The sequence below is a fragment of the Macrotis lagotis genome, chromosome 1 (genome assembly GCF_037893015.1).
Source record: "Macrotis lagotis isolate mMagLag1 chromosome 1, bilby.v1.9.chrom.fasta, whole genome shotgun sequence".
NCBI lineage: Eukaryota > Metazoa > Chordata > Mammalia > Peramelemorphia > Peramelidae > Macrotis > Macrotis lagotis.
Window position 1 is genome coordinate 852,218,328 of NC_133658.1, and position 14,988 is coordinate 852,233,315.

General features: G+C 39.2%; 1 protein-coding gene across 13 annotated transcripts in view; it reads left to right on the plus strand.

Annotated features, from left to right (window-relative positions):
- Positions 1-14,988, plus strand: part of MACF1 (microtubule actin crosslinking factor 1) — a 392,086-nt gene that overhangs the window by 74,813 nt on the left and 302,285 nt on the right. The window contains exon 1 of one of the 13 annotated variants that reach the window (XM_074217603.1): positions 2,888-6,608. The exons of the other annotated variants lie outside the window; for them this stretch is intronic. Coding sequence (XP_074073704.1) covers positions 6,557-6,608 — 52 coding nt within the window. The 5' untranslated portion in view covers positions 2,888-6,556. Of the gene's footprint in view, positions 1-2,887; positions 6,609-14,988 lie in introns of those variants that run through there. 13 annotated transcript variants of the gene reach the window in all.

The following is a 14,988-nucleotide window of genomic DNA, read 5'->3' on the forward strand; positions in this document are numbered from 1 at the left end:
TTTTTTAGGGTTTTGCAAGGCAAACGGGGTTAAGTGGCTTGCCCAAGGCCACACAGCTAGGTAATTATTAAGTGTCTGAGACCGGATTTGAACCCAGGTACTCTTGACTTCAGGGTCGGTGCTTTATCCACTATGCCACCTAGCCGCCCCCATCTTGTATACTTTTATAGTGGCATTAACATCTAAACTAATTCTCCTGGCACTGTCCTCCTACCCCACTCTTGGGCACCTTTGTTCTCAACTCCCTTCACCCCTGGCACTTGTATATTCTTAGCATCATAGGATTTAGAGCTGGAAAGGGACCCTTAATATCATCTGATCTAACTTTCGAGTTTTGCAAGTTAGAAAACACAAATCCAAAGTAATGAATTGACTTGTTGAAGGTTACACAGGTAGTTTTAGTGAGATCAGGGTTTAAGCATTTGCCCTTAAACAATGATTAGTCATTGTTTAACCTAGCACTGTGCTGGATGCTATAGGAGATGCAATTATAGGATCAACTCTTTGTTTAGGAAGCTTATACTCCAGTTATAGAAAGTACAATACAAATAAGATCTCAATCAGTGAATGAGCCATAAGCTTCTTGCAAGTAGAGATCATCTCTTTTATTGTATTTGTATCCCCAGGGCCTAGCACATTGTATGACCCTTAGTAGGCACTTAATAAATACATTGTCCAAAGTGAAGTAGCCCCAACCCAAAAAGGACAAAATGATTACTAAGTTATTGGGAAGAAATATGATAGTAGCTGCAGTGGGAGTTGCAAAGTCAGGGAAGGCATCTTCAAGGAATGGAATCTTGAAGAAAATAAGGATTCCCAGATGTAAACATGAGGTGGTGGTGAGGACTCTGTAGACTTGAGGAGTAGTGCTGGGTGTGAGCTGAGGAGTGGAACATTGGGCATGCAGATCAGCTAGTAGACCATGGATGCATAAGACAGTAAGGGGTCAGGTGATGAGTAACCTATGAGGCCATATACAGGTGTGGAATTATGTTGGAACCTAGAAGCTAGAGGGAACAGTTTATCTGACTTGTGTTTGGTGGCTGTATGGAGAAATGGGTAGAGGAGAGACAAGAGGTGGGAGACCAAGGAGAAAGCTATTACAGTGTCCAAGTGAGAGAGGATAAAGTCCTGAATTAGAGTTGGAGCTGTATGAATGACACATGGTGTAGACTTGGCAACTAAAAGGATATTAGGGTTGAATGAGAGTGAGCAGCAGAAGTGGTGCCCAGTCCTGTCATAGGGAGGTTTGAAACAAGGATGACTTTAGGAGGAAAGATAATAACTTCTATTGGGGGCTGTTGAGTTTGAGAGTTCAGTGGGATCCTGGATAATTAGACAATAACTTCGTTTGTTTGCCATTAAAGACTCAAATTAAAAAATAGTTTAATAATAGCTTACATTCATATCATGCTTTAAGGTTTTGAAAGCACTTGTTTACAATAGCTGTTTTGTCTATTTGATAGTTTATACTATCAATAAATAAATATTAAGTGTCTACTATGTGCTCGGTACTTTCATAATGCTAGGTATTAGGATTACAAAGATTTAAGTGAAAAGTGCCCCTGAGGAGTTTGTAATCTGGTGAGGGAATAAAATGTACATAAGTAGATACATACAGAATATTCTTAGGAAATCTTACTAGCAAGCTGAGGATCCAGGAAATAATTAATATAGAAGATGACCCTTGAACTTAGATTCATGAGGAAAATGTGGAGAAGTGGTCAATTTAGATTTGAAAACTGGGATGTTGGGTTAGAAATAGCATTAGAAATCATATGGTTCGGGGTGTCTAGGTGGCATAGTGGATAAAGCACCGGCCCTGGAGTCAGGAGTACCTGGGTTCAAATCTGGTCTCAGATACTTAATAATTACCTAGCTGTGTGGCCTTGGGCAGGCCACTTAACCCCATCTGCCTTGCAAAAACCTTAAAAAAAAAAAAAGAAATCATATGGTTCAACCTCCTCATTATACAGATGAGGCTCCTGAGGTTTGGTAGAGATTTCCCTCAGGTGGTTGGATAGATCAGATTGGAGTAGCTGATTAGTCGCTAGAACTCAGTGTTCTCTTCCAAACTTGTCTGTTACTTTTTAAAATTTAATTTAATTTTCAACAAGCAAACATTTGTTTTTTCTCCTTCCCCTCCCCCTTTGGTTAAAAAAATACAAAACTTTTGTAACAGTTGTGTATATTTAAGCAAAGCAAATTCCCACATGGGTCATATCCAAAAATGTATATCTTACTCTGCATCTTGATTCCATTCCTTCTCTATCAGGAGATGGGTAGCTTTATCATTAGGCCTCTGACACCATGGTTAGTTGTTGCTTTGATGAGAATTGTTAATAACTTTTAGAGTTTCTTTACTTCATTGTTGTATAATTTGTTATCCTTGGTTTTACTTCAATGTTGTTATTGTATACATTGTTATCCTTGGGTCTTGCTTTGTGAACTTTGTTTCTTTTTTTTAAATTTATTTTTAGTTTTTTTATTAAAGACATTATTTGAGTTTTACAATTCCCCCCCATGTGAACTTTATTTCAATTCATATTGGGCTTCTTACTTTTTTTCCCCTGAAAAATATCCCTCTCATCATTTCTTAGGGTAGTATTTTATTATATTTGCATACCATAATTTTGTTCAGTTATTTCTCCAAAGGTCCTCTTCAGTTTTTCAGTTCTTAGCCACTTTAAAAAGATTTGCATATTTACAATAAAATAGACATAGAGGTCTTTCTTTGATCTCTGGGTTATAGGCCTAGTATTAGCAATACTTAGTCCTCCTGACTCCAGGGCCTGTGCTCTACTACGCCACCTAGCCCCCCCCAACCCCCCCCCCTCCAAAGAGTACTTAAAAAAGTATTCTAAGTACTCTCCACTCTTTCTTAACTGTGTGCCATGTCTCAAAAAAAGTCTAAGCTGTTTCAGAGTAGGGGGCCTAATTGGAGAGCTTACGTGATCAGCTGGACTTTTTAGAAATAATGATTAATGTGTTCAGCAAAGTGAACCCTTAGGTGCCAACCACATGCATTTTCCTGTGCTAGCCTATTCTGTAGGAAGTATACAAATGCATAAACATTGTCCTTGCTTTTGAGCTTACCAAGGGCAAATGGGGTGTTTAGGGAGGACCAGCCCTTCTAGTGTGAAGACTTGACAAACCCTTCTCATCCATTTTTGGTCTCTACCTGTCACCCTCCTGCCACCTGTGGCTCCTAGAAGCTGTAATGTGAACAACTATCATAGCTCTTTAAAAGTGTCTCAACAGATGGGCCAAATCAAGTTGAGGGCAACTGACCTTGTCAAGACTTCCTCTGGTGGAATGGGTAATTGAGAACAATTTGTTTCAATAGTCATGAAAGCAGCTGGAGCAGGTAGTGTGGAGTGCTTAGAGCTTGGTCAGACAATGCCAAGATCATCTACTGCATCCCCAGGCAGCAATTACTACTCTAGACTTTTGTCCTGCTCCTGGACTTCAGTGATTCTGGAAGAAAAAGTGAGGCTGGTGACTGGGCAACTTTGTCTCACTTAAATCTAATTCTTGTGCAAGTCAAGTCTTTACCCTATGTTGTCATTTATCCTTAATAATATCAAATGACAAAATCACACAAAAGTATAATGTGATAAAATAAATCTTGTCAATGCTGACAAGATAAAGTATTAAGAGATTTTAGAGGAGAGATATTCATAATATTCATAAAGTACTTAAAGTTTGCAAAGCACTTCAGGTATATTATTTCTTCCTACAATACCCCTGTTTTCAGATGAACAAATGAGAATCAAATAGGTTTGGTTCTTTTTAAATGCCAAAGGTAGGATTTAAACATAGCTCTCTTGATTCTCTGTCTAGCATCCTATCCATTATTCTGTATTGCTTCTCACAAAGATTGCTTCTGGTAAGTAAGAAGAGGAATGGACATCTGTATGATACTCTAAAGCATTTAACTTCTCTGGACTTTATTTTCTTTTGTAAAACTGGAAGGTTGGGCTTTGAAATGAAAGGGTCTTTGAAGATCTTCTAAGTCCTACAATTCTAAGGGTCCAGGTTGACTGAAATGTAGACAATATGAAGAGAAAAGCAGCAAGTAAAAAGGCTGAATAAGGAAATTAGATGAAGACTTTGGAGGACTTTATATGCTAGTTAAGGAGTTCAGATTTGTCAGACAGTGGGGGAAAGAAGACTTTTGTGCATAGAAATGATTAGACTTGTGTTAGGAAGATTAATTTTATAGTGTGCAGGGAGATTACTAGGAGGATATTAAAAATTAATGCATAAGAAAGAGCATTTCCCTATACATAGCAGAACACAAAAAAAAGATTGCATGTTATTTTTTGTTTTGTTTTTTTTTTTGCAAGGCAAATGAGGTTAAGTGGCTTGCCCAAGGCCACACAACTAGGTAATTATTAGTGTCTGAGACCAGATTTGAACCCAGGTACTTCTGACTCCAGGGCTGGTGCTTATCCACTGCACCACCTAGCTGCCCTGGAAGATTGTATGTTAAACCATGCCCTAGCTCATATTGCTGACTTCTTTTTAAATTTCACTCAATGATTATGTGAGATAATGAGCACACCACTTAATAGGACCTGTATAGACAGTTTCAGATAGTTTCAGATGAGATCTGGCTCCTGCCTTCATGAATATTACAGGTCAGTATAAGAATAAAACTCAGATGCAGATACACAATAATGAATTAGTAAATTGCAAGTAGTTTTATATAATAGAGAAGGAAATCAGAAAAGGCTTCTTGAAAGAACTAGCATTTGAATTTCAAAAAGAAAAAGATGGCATTCAGAGATGGGAAACAGTAAATAACGTCACAGGAGCAAGAGAGGACAGGGCTGATCAGAGAATATTTTGGTTGGGTTAGATCATGAAGTGTATCAAGTAAATCCATAGGAACAGAGGCTAGAGATGGTGAAAATGCAGTATTTGTGTTATGGGAAGGGTACTAGATTTGAAGTCAAGAGATTAAGATTTGAATTTCATTTCATTTACTTACTAGATGTGTGATTGAACAAATCATTCTCTATAAAATGAAGAAATTATTACTAAGTTGAAAAGTCCTTTGATCCTAAACCCTCTGCCTGTTTTTCCATTAAAAGGAAGTGATATTTGCTCTTTCAAGTACATTGTTCCCCAAATCTTAGCACAGTTTTTACCTTTAGTATTTTAGGATGATTTGAGCTGCAGCCATGTTGCTCTAGAATTCCTTAAGGCTTTTTTTTTAAGGCAATGGGGTTAAATGACTTGCCCAAGGTCACACAGCTAGATAATTAAGTGTCTGAGGCTGTTGAATTCAGGTCCTCCTGTCTCCAGGACTGGTGCTCTATCCACTGTGTCACCAAAGTGCCCCTCTGTTCTGGAATTTCTTGAGTGTTTTCTATCCTCATTTATGAAAACTATTTCTCTAGGAACTGGGAGAATACTGTGCAAAGACAAAGAGTGGAAGAGTCTGTGTCATCAAGGGGTTCACATTCTATTGAGTTAAAACAACTATATCCATGAGTAAAGACAAGTAACTTCAGAACCTCTGTCATCATGAATATTTGCCATCTGTAAAATGGGTACATCTCCACTTGCCCTTTGTATTTGATGAATGTAACAGTGTCTGCTTAGCAGGGTGACAAGGTTCAAGTCTAATATTAATAAATCACGTTTCTATAGTTCATTAAAGGTTTAAAGGCACTTTCCTCAAATCAGTCTTTTAAGATAGTCCATTATGAGGAGGAAACTGAGATTTAGAGAGTACAGATTCATTTGGCTTCTTCTGAATCAAAGTTTGGTGCTCTAAAGCTGGAGGAGACTTTAAAAGAAGTGAGCTCGTAGAACCCTTTTATTTTAGAGATGGGAAACTGGGGCCCTTAGAAAGGAAGGGGACTCCTTTAAGGGTCACTCATTGAATTTGGTTAATTGGAATGAGAACTAAAATTCCTGTTTCTTGTCTCCCATGCAAATGGTGGTTTTTTTGTTTTTTGTTTTGGTCAAAATATTTTTCTTGCCTTGTTTGCTGAGCAACTCCAGACTTCTGCCCAACAATTATTGTGGCCAATGAGCAGAGAAAAAAAGCATGCTTATTGATTGGGGGTGGAGGTGAAGATCTAAGAACATTCAGATTGTTAGGTGATTTCTACAGCTTTATCAGCATTTTTTTTTTTTTAGCATGTGTGTTTGTGGTTAGTCCTGCATAGGACCATGGAATCCAGCAATCACTTCTCTCCGTGGAGGGAGGGAGACTGGGCTGGGGTCTGGAGAGGGAAGGTGCTATATGATAGGCAGAAGCTGTTGTGGCTCATTTGCACAAAGTGGGGGGTGGTGGCCTCAACCAGGGAGGTATTTCCGCTCACTGCAGCAAATGAGGGCACACAAAGGATTGTAAAGCAATGAGGCTCCCCTGGTGACGTCACTAGTAAGTGTGTTCAAAGTCCAGTTCCTGGGGACTACTGGTAACCGAGAGGAGGATCTGGAGTTGAACTGTTTCTAGTTCCCTGGTGCTTACCTCATTTATCACTGAACCATGGTACCTACTTTTTGCCACTGAGCCAAGGTAGTCGGGCAGGGAATGAACGCTGTCAAGTACCAGAAGTTCCTGGAAGGTCTCAACAACTTGAGAGGTATTGGAAAGTTTTAGGACCTTTGCTCTCATGCCTATGGCAGATCCAGGGGTCTGGGGAACCATAGGATTTAGATTCAGTTCTTGGCAGTATTTGAGGACTTGGGTTTCCTCCCCTTGTGTCTAGACTTAGTGTATAATGTATGTGTTTAGCTGCTTGCAAAGAAGGAATAGAGGTTATGATAAAATGTGAAAGGAGGAAGGGAAAGAAAGATGGGAGATGGAGTCCCTTTGGAGCTTGAATTTAATTTGAGGGAGGTAGCAGGTTCTTAGGAACTCTATTCCTTTGAGGCTGCCAAACTCTATGGTTCTGTTAAAAGAACAGTATTAGACAGAGACCTATTTTTAAATTCTGATTTTGTTCCATTGGAATGGAGTTCTTTGACTCAGGGCAAGCAAGTCATTTTACTTCTTGGGGGAGGAAGGAGTCTCTATTTTATCAGGCATAAAATGAGGGATGACCTTTAAGGTGATTCCAGTTGTAAAGTCTTATGATCCTGGTCAAACTCTGTAGCCTCCCTCACCATAAGATGTAGTTTTTCATTGATTTTTTCAGAGAGACTCAAACCCTGAGAGAGAAGAGCCCACTTGAAGGACTGGCTGACAGTGATGAGAGCACCTTGAGAGAGAACAAAACAAAGATATTAAAAGGATTTTTTTTTAGGTTTTTGCAAGGCAAATGGGGTTAAGTGACTTGCCCAAGGCCACACAGCTAGGTAATTATTAAGTGTCTGAGGTCGGATTTGAACTCTGGTACTCCTGACTCCAGGGCCAGTGTGCTATCCATTGAGCCACCTAGCCAACCCTGGATTTTTTTAAGTTAGAGGTGGAGAAATCTTTTTATTTGCTTCCATGGCAAACTGTTCACTGACCATAGATGAGAAGAATGTACTCTGGCCAAGTGAGTAGAGCAGAGCTCTTTATGGGAGGCAGGGGTTTATCCAGACAGAAAATGAATGAAAACTTCTTTCCACTTTCCCTTAGCCTCCTGTCTCCCTCCTTTTGTTTCCTACTAGGCATTTGTCATTAACTTTCTTGCATCTGTGATCAAGATTTTGGGCACAGAGCTGCCCCCTGAATGTATGTTTATGAGCGAGAGATAGTCAGAGACAGATAGGCACAAATGTATACAAATGGGGGGGGAGTGCAGATGGACAAACTGACAGTGCAGTGGAAGTATTGCACAAAGGGTAAACAAATCTTTGAAGGAGGTGGACAAGGGAATGGTGTATTTATATTGCTTATATCTTTCTTGGTAAAGCATGTAGTTCAGGCTTGGGTTCCTCTGTCTAGTCTTAGAAACAGGTGGGTGGAAGTGAGATTGAGAGCTGTTGTGGGGGGGAGGAGAGGAAGGGAGGGTCTCTCTCAATCCAGAAGTCTGGACCATATTGGGGATAGGAGTAGATTGCTGGGGAAGGTTGGAACTTACCCCATAGCTCAGACAAGGACTTCTCTTTCTTTCTACATTTCCTATCTACAAAGGAGCTCTTCTGGTTTGCTGGGCATACTGCCTACTCAGCAGCAGGAGCCCTCTCTTCCCTGTGCTAATAAGCCTAGTGGCAGAAATACCCTTTGGGGTTGCTAGTTGCCAAGCCTAATTAACCTGCCTGCTCCTGGGAAGAAGAGGCCTGGAGCAGAAATCTCAGGGTTCTCTTTGACAAGCTTTCTCCCCTTATTCTAGGCCTTTCTTCCTTTTGCTGGGTTTTCTCAAGGTGGAATGGACAACGGCAGCTGGCTGAGTGACTTTTTTTTGTTTATTGAAAATTGGGAGTGTACAACCTCGTTTCTTGGTGCTTTATATGTTAAAGGTCTTTGTGAATTGGATTTGGCATCCTTAGGTCTCAGAGATCTTCCTTCATCCTCCTTTCACAGATGGTCTAGAGGAAAGGGGATTGTCTTTGAACTTCCTTTATAGAGTTGTTTTGATCCAGAATCACTCCCTCTTTCTTTCCATGAAGGCATTTCCAATCAATCAATCAATCAATTTGTAAACATGTATTCTTTACTTATTGTGTGCTAGGCACAGTGGCTTGATGTTTCGGGAGCTTAGAGCTTTGAAACTAGACTCTGGGAAGGGGGAGCACTTCTGGTTATTAGACCTGACCAAATGCATGGCACAGCTCTCATCTTTTGCAATAATTTAGTACTCTTTTCTGGTATGGGATCTAACTTTTTAAGTTTTTTTGTCAACCCTTCCTCAGCTAGTACTGCTGAGTAACAACCCATCTGGGTTGGGGTCTAGTTACAGGCTCCATGTCTTGGAATTAAGATGATATGCTTGTCTTATACTGATGAACCTTCTTACATGTGTTTAGGGCGATATTGTAGAGGAATGCCTCTAGCCTTCACTGGACCTCTATTATTATTATATGTATTTAGAGTTGGAAGAAATATTAGTAGTTGTCTGGTCCAGATCTCTTAGGAAACTGATTTATCAGAAATTTTACATGTAGCATGGGGCAGACATATTGGAAGACCTTAGCTCTAATAGTTTTAGATCTGATTTGTGGAGTGGTTGTGAGTACTCAGAGAAGTCTTGGAATTTTACCTGAAATTAATAACATGGGACTGGATTTACCTTGCCTCTCCTAAGAGGTTCTAGTAGAAGTTCCCTTTGATCATAGTGAATCCTCAATTCAAGTCTTTGAACAGTTTCTTACCTTCAGAATGAAGTACAGCAGGTCATGTTCTGAGGAGACAACCAAAACTGTTCTCTGCCTCTAATGATAATGATATAATAATAGCTAGCATTTATATGACATTTTAAGCTCTGCAAAGTACTTTATGTATATTATCTCATTTGAACCTCAATAACTGGCATTTGAATGTTATTATTACCTATTTAACATATGAAGAAATGGAAGCAAAGAGAGGTTAAATGATTTGCCTAGGATTATACAACTAATAGATTTCTGAGGTAGGTTTTGAACTCAGGCCCTCCTGACTTCAAGTCCATCATACTATGCATTGATCCATCTTGTTACCTCCTGGTTTAGGGGTATAACTGCCCTTATGGTACAGCTTCTAAGGCTGAGAGCATGAGGAAACTTTATGATTATGTTTTTTGGCTTCTCAGTTTGTGTTTTCTCTTTTGAGATGATCATTTAAACATTTAAAAGTTAGAACTAGCTTGGGAACTAGATAAGAGTGCACACCAGGATTTCTGGTGGTTTTTGTCACCCTCTCAGGCTTTATGCTCTTAAAAGTGCTTTCTATGGTCTCTGAAGCTCCTTCTTCTGGACTCGAGGGCTACACTTGTCTTTTCCATAGTATATTCCCCCCAGGGATTACCCCTTAGACTAGTCCAGCTGCTCCTGGCCTCTTCTTACCATCTGGAAGTCTTGCTGCCTGACTGAAGTACACTCAAGACTTGGCTGGCCTGGGAGGATGATTCAGATGAGGACCCAGGAGTAGGCTTTGTTGGATAGCTGGTTTTTGTTTGATTGGTTTTGGTTGCTGTTTTCCAGTAGTTTGTTTTCAGGGAGCATTTAAATTATGAAGCACATTTCTGAAAACTGAGCAGCCTTTTTTTCATATTACTCTCTCAGACAGGGTATAGAGGGCTTTTGACCTCAATGGAAGAGGATATTGGGGGTAAAGATGTCTTATTATCCTTTAGGAATTCTCCATTGTAATCCTTAGCTCATTTTACCCCCCAAAATTACATACTAAGGTAATTTTCTACATTCATCCTTTTGCAACTTTTGAGTTCCACATTTTTCTGTCATCTTTCCTTCCTTCCCCGCTCCCCCGAGGCAGTGAACAATCTCATAAAGGTTGTACATATACAATTGTGTTTAACATATTTCCATATTAGTTATATTATGAAAGAGGAATTAGAACAAAGGGTGAAAAAGACATTGAGAAAGAAAGAAAGAAACAGAAAAGAAAATTTAAAAAGTGAACATAGTATGCTTTGCTCTATATTCAGACTCCATAGTTTTTTCTTCTGGATGTGAATGGCATTTTCCATAGCAGGTCTCTAGAATTGTCTTTTGATTGCTGAACTGCTGAGAGGAGCTCTTAGGTCATTCTTAAAGGACCTTTTTGGGGGGACCCTGATGTCTATACTACTACCTTTTTTCCTAAACTCAGCAATATTTCTTAATCAATCAGAGGTATTAGGCCTCTGAATTTACCTTATTATAAATATTGCATAGGTTGAGGGTATAGCTGTTGGTTCCAATTTAGTACTAGTAATTATTTCTAGTGTTTTGCCTTATTTAGGTGTAGGTTTGATTTAATTACTTTCTCTATGATAATGATTATCAAAGCTATCTATCTTGTCCTAACCTCTTTGGATAACTCTTCTCTAATCTTCATCTACCTTTCAGACATTTTGAACTGGATGTCTAGTTGACATTTTAAACTCAACATGTTCAAAAGTGAACTTACTATCTTTCCCCCAAATCTTTTTCCTTCCAAGCTTCTCTATTACTGTCGAAGTTACCACCATCCTCTCAGTCCCCCAGGCTCACAATCTAGTAGTCACATTGAACTACTCATTTTCTCTTCTCCTCCATATCCAATCTGTTGCCAAGACTGTCAGTTTTATACTTATAACATTTTTGGAATATGCCCTTCCTGTCCTTTGATATGACCCCCCCTCTGCTGAAGGTCAGACTACCTCAAAGCTCTCTCCATTCAGCCTCTGAAGTGATTTTCCTAAGGTTCCTAAATCTCTTATTACTGACCCCTCCATCCCCAATAAACTCCAGGGGCTTCTCATCGTTTCCAGAATTAAATACAAAATTCTGGGTTTGACTTTAGAAGTCCTTCAAAATCCAACCTATCCTTTCCAGTCTTCCTTCTCTTTCTACTTTAGTCTGACATGGACTGTTTTTCAGTTTAGGGACACTGGCCCCTCCTGGCTGCTCCATGGACATGACACTTACCTCAGCTCTTGGCATTTTCTCTGCCATGTCCCCCTCCTCATCTCTGCCTTCTGCCTTTCCTGACTTTCCTCAAGTTCCAACTAAAATCAAATCTTTTAAAGGAAGCTTTCCCATTCCCTCTTAATCCTAGTGGCTTCCTTCTGTTAAGTATCCCCTACCTTTAGTACAGTGTCTGGCAGATATTTACTAAATGCTTATATTGACTTACTGGACATTTTTAATTTTAACTACACATTCAGTAGGTCCAAAACAATTCTTGTCTTTTCCCCAAACTCACTCCTTTACAAATTTCCTTTCAGCTCTCAAAGGCACCAGAATCCTTTGAGTCACCCCAATTTACAGGCTTGTCATCATCTTAGATTCCTTATTCTCACCCCAGCCCCACCAGCCATAGAAACCACATTATGCCTTATCTATTGCAGAAGCCTCCCTCATTCAGCTCTCCTCACTTCAGTCCAGCCTCCATACCACTTTATTTTTTTCCCCAAAACCAGTGATTTTCCTAAATCGTCAGAAATATGAATTTCCTTTTGGTATGTAAAACTCTTTATCACTTGGGCTTCTCCTTTTTACATACATATGATTTTGCTTCCCACATTCTACTTTTCCAGTCATGCTGATCTGCCTCTTGTTCCTCACACATACTATACTCTATCTCCCTTTCCAGTACATGTGCATTTGACTTGCTTCTCACCTTTACCTCTTGTCCTCATGTCCTTTGGAGAGCCTCCTTTGGCAGAGGAAATTCCTCTGGGGTTCCCCAGTTTCTCAGTGGTTACTTTGTATTTCCTTTGTATATATCTAGTCTGTTTATGCATTAGGATCCAAGCTCCTTGGGGGCAGGGGCTGTTTTCCCTTTTTCTTTGTATCTTCAGGGCTTGTTGATTGATTGGTTGATTAGATGACTTTCCATAACTACAATTCTGGGATTACTTAGTTTGACCTCTTCCTTATTCTTCAAGTGACTTTTGATCATTTACAAATGAAAATTCACCCTTGGAGGATAGAGATTTACTGCTGATGTAGAAATGCAAAAGAATGTGCTCTGATGGCTGATCCCAAAGAATAATTATAGCAGTTTTGATTAGGGACTGCATTGCTGGAATATGAGTTCTGCTTTAGAGTGAATAACACTCCTTTGGATGTATATACTCAGGTCTGTATGTTCAGTATCAATTACAGTACTTTATGGACTATATTTGTATAGGGTTGTAATGAATCACACCCAAAATTTTATTTACCAGGCTCATGACCCCAATCCTATCACTTAGTTAAAGCCTCTCTTTTACTCCTTACTCATTCTTTGCTCAGGCTGTTGGCCTTTGGGATGCTTGTTTTTTATTTTTTATTTTTTAGGTTTTTTTTGCAAGGCAAATGGAGTTAAGTGACTTGCCCAAGGCCACACAGCTAGGTAATTATTAAGTGTCTGAGGCTGGATTTGAACTCAGGTACTCCTGACTCCAGGGCTGGTGCTCCATCCACTGTGCCACCTAGCCGCCCCTTGTTTTTTATTTTAAATCTTTCTCTTGATTTTAATTTTAACTTAGTTTCATCTATATAGTTTGTTTGGGGGATGTGAAGGGGTGGAGGAAGAAATACTGAATTAATGCCATCTGGAGTAAGAAAATGTGAATTTGAATCTTCTAACATTTAATAGTAATAATAATAATATAACTGTTCTGTAAGTTTTAAAGTTTGCATGTATTATATCATTAATAATTACATTATTATTTTTCCCATGTTCAAGCTGATTTGTAGTTAGCTGGTCCAGATTTTTTTTTAATTACTCATTTAATTTAATCTTCAGAGCATTTCCAGGAGTCTCACTTAGTAGCAGCTTCTACATACATATCTTCATCACATCACTGATATTTTTACTCTGAAACTTAAGGATTTTTACATATTCCAATTCATTCTTACAAATTCTGATCTCCTCCTCACATAGTGGGAAAAAGGCAGATGATATGATGCAGACAGGGAAACTTCCCAGAGGTTGTGATCTACAAATGTGACAAAATAAAGGTAAAATCCAGACCGGTCACATCTTTCATGACATTTTCCTTTTCTTTCCTTCTCTGCTGAAGTTGAATTGGAATCACATAGAAGTTGAAACTATCTAGAAATTTTTTTAGGCTTAGGTCATATTTCTCTACACCAAGTAGAGCAGTTGCCTGCAGGAAGCCAAAAAGCCTTCCTCACAAAGGGATATCAGCCTTTGGAGAAACTGTTGCAGGCTGAGGATATGCTTTTTATAACCAACATCTAAATATGATATCAAAGCACTGGTAGAGGAACTGAGTTCCCATCTTGGGTCTAATGTTTACTAGCTTTGTGATCCTGAGCATGTATGTCACTTCACCTCCCCTAGTTTTGGTTTCTTCAAGTGCAAAATGGATAGGGTAGAATTCTTGTGAAGAGAAGTGTTTTGCGAACTTTGAAGTGGCAACATGAAACTGCTATGATTATTAGAATAGCCTATAAAAGATATTTATATGATTCATGTGATTTTTGGGTTAGACTGTCTTAATGAGTTTTATGGTTTAAAAGGTTGATTTGCTTCTCATCAGTCTCCTAGTAATGAACTTTTTTGACCTTAAGTAGGTTAGTCCTCAGAAGATTAAACAACCTTTAGGGGCAGCTAGGTGGCACAATGGATAGAGCACTGACCCTGGAGTCAGGAGGACCTGAGTTCAAATTCAGCCTCAGATACTTACTTACCTAGTTGTGACCTTGGGCAAGTCACTTAGTCTCATTGCCTTAAATAAATAAAAAATAATATAAGCAACCTTTTCCAGGTTGAACATGCTACATTTTGAACTCTGTGGTACAACCCCAGAGAGCTCAGTGTCACTATGGTAAGGCATTACAAGAGAATTTATAGTTGAAATATATGTGTTGTAAATGCTCTTGCCCATTTGGTCTGAATTGAGAACTCAAGAGAGCATCATAAATTTTCAGAATTTCAGATCAAGAAGGGTGGTTAGAGGCCACCTGACCTAACTTCTCCCTAAGTTTTAGATACAATTTACAATAGTTCCTAAAAATATTCAAATGACTTCTTAAAGGCCTATAGTGATGCAGAACCCCTTGAAACAGTTCATTTTTTTTTGATCAGCTGTGATTGTTAGGAAGTTTTATATACCATGGAACAAGCCCTGTGATAGGTCTCTAGCTATTTGGTAGGTAGGCAAGATTATTTGAAAGTTAATCATTCATGGAGATGTCAGGAATTTGGGTGGCTGGGGATGGAGGTGGGGGTGGGAGGAAACAGTTGAAAGTCTTTCTAGCACACATGATAGTGGCTGTTTTCTTGAGTCACAGCTAGCTCTTCAGTGGAAACTTTATGCCTTTCTCTCTCCCAGAGCCCTTAAGCAAACTTGATATAATGGGATGATTCTCTTCATTATACAGGCCTACATGCATGGGGAGTTCAGTCTGTCATTTCCTTTTTTTTTTTTAGGTTTTTGCAAGGCAAATGGGGTTAAG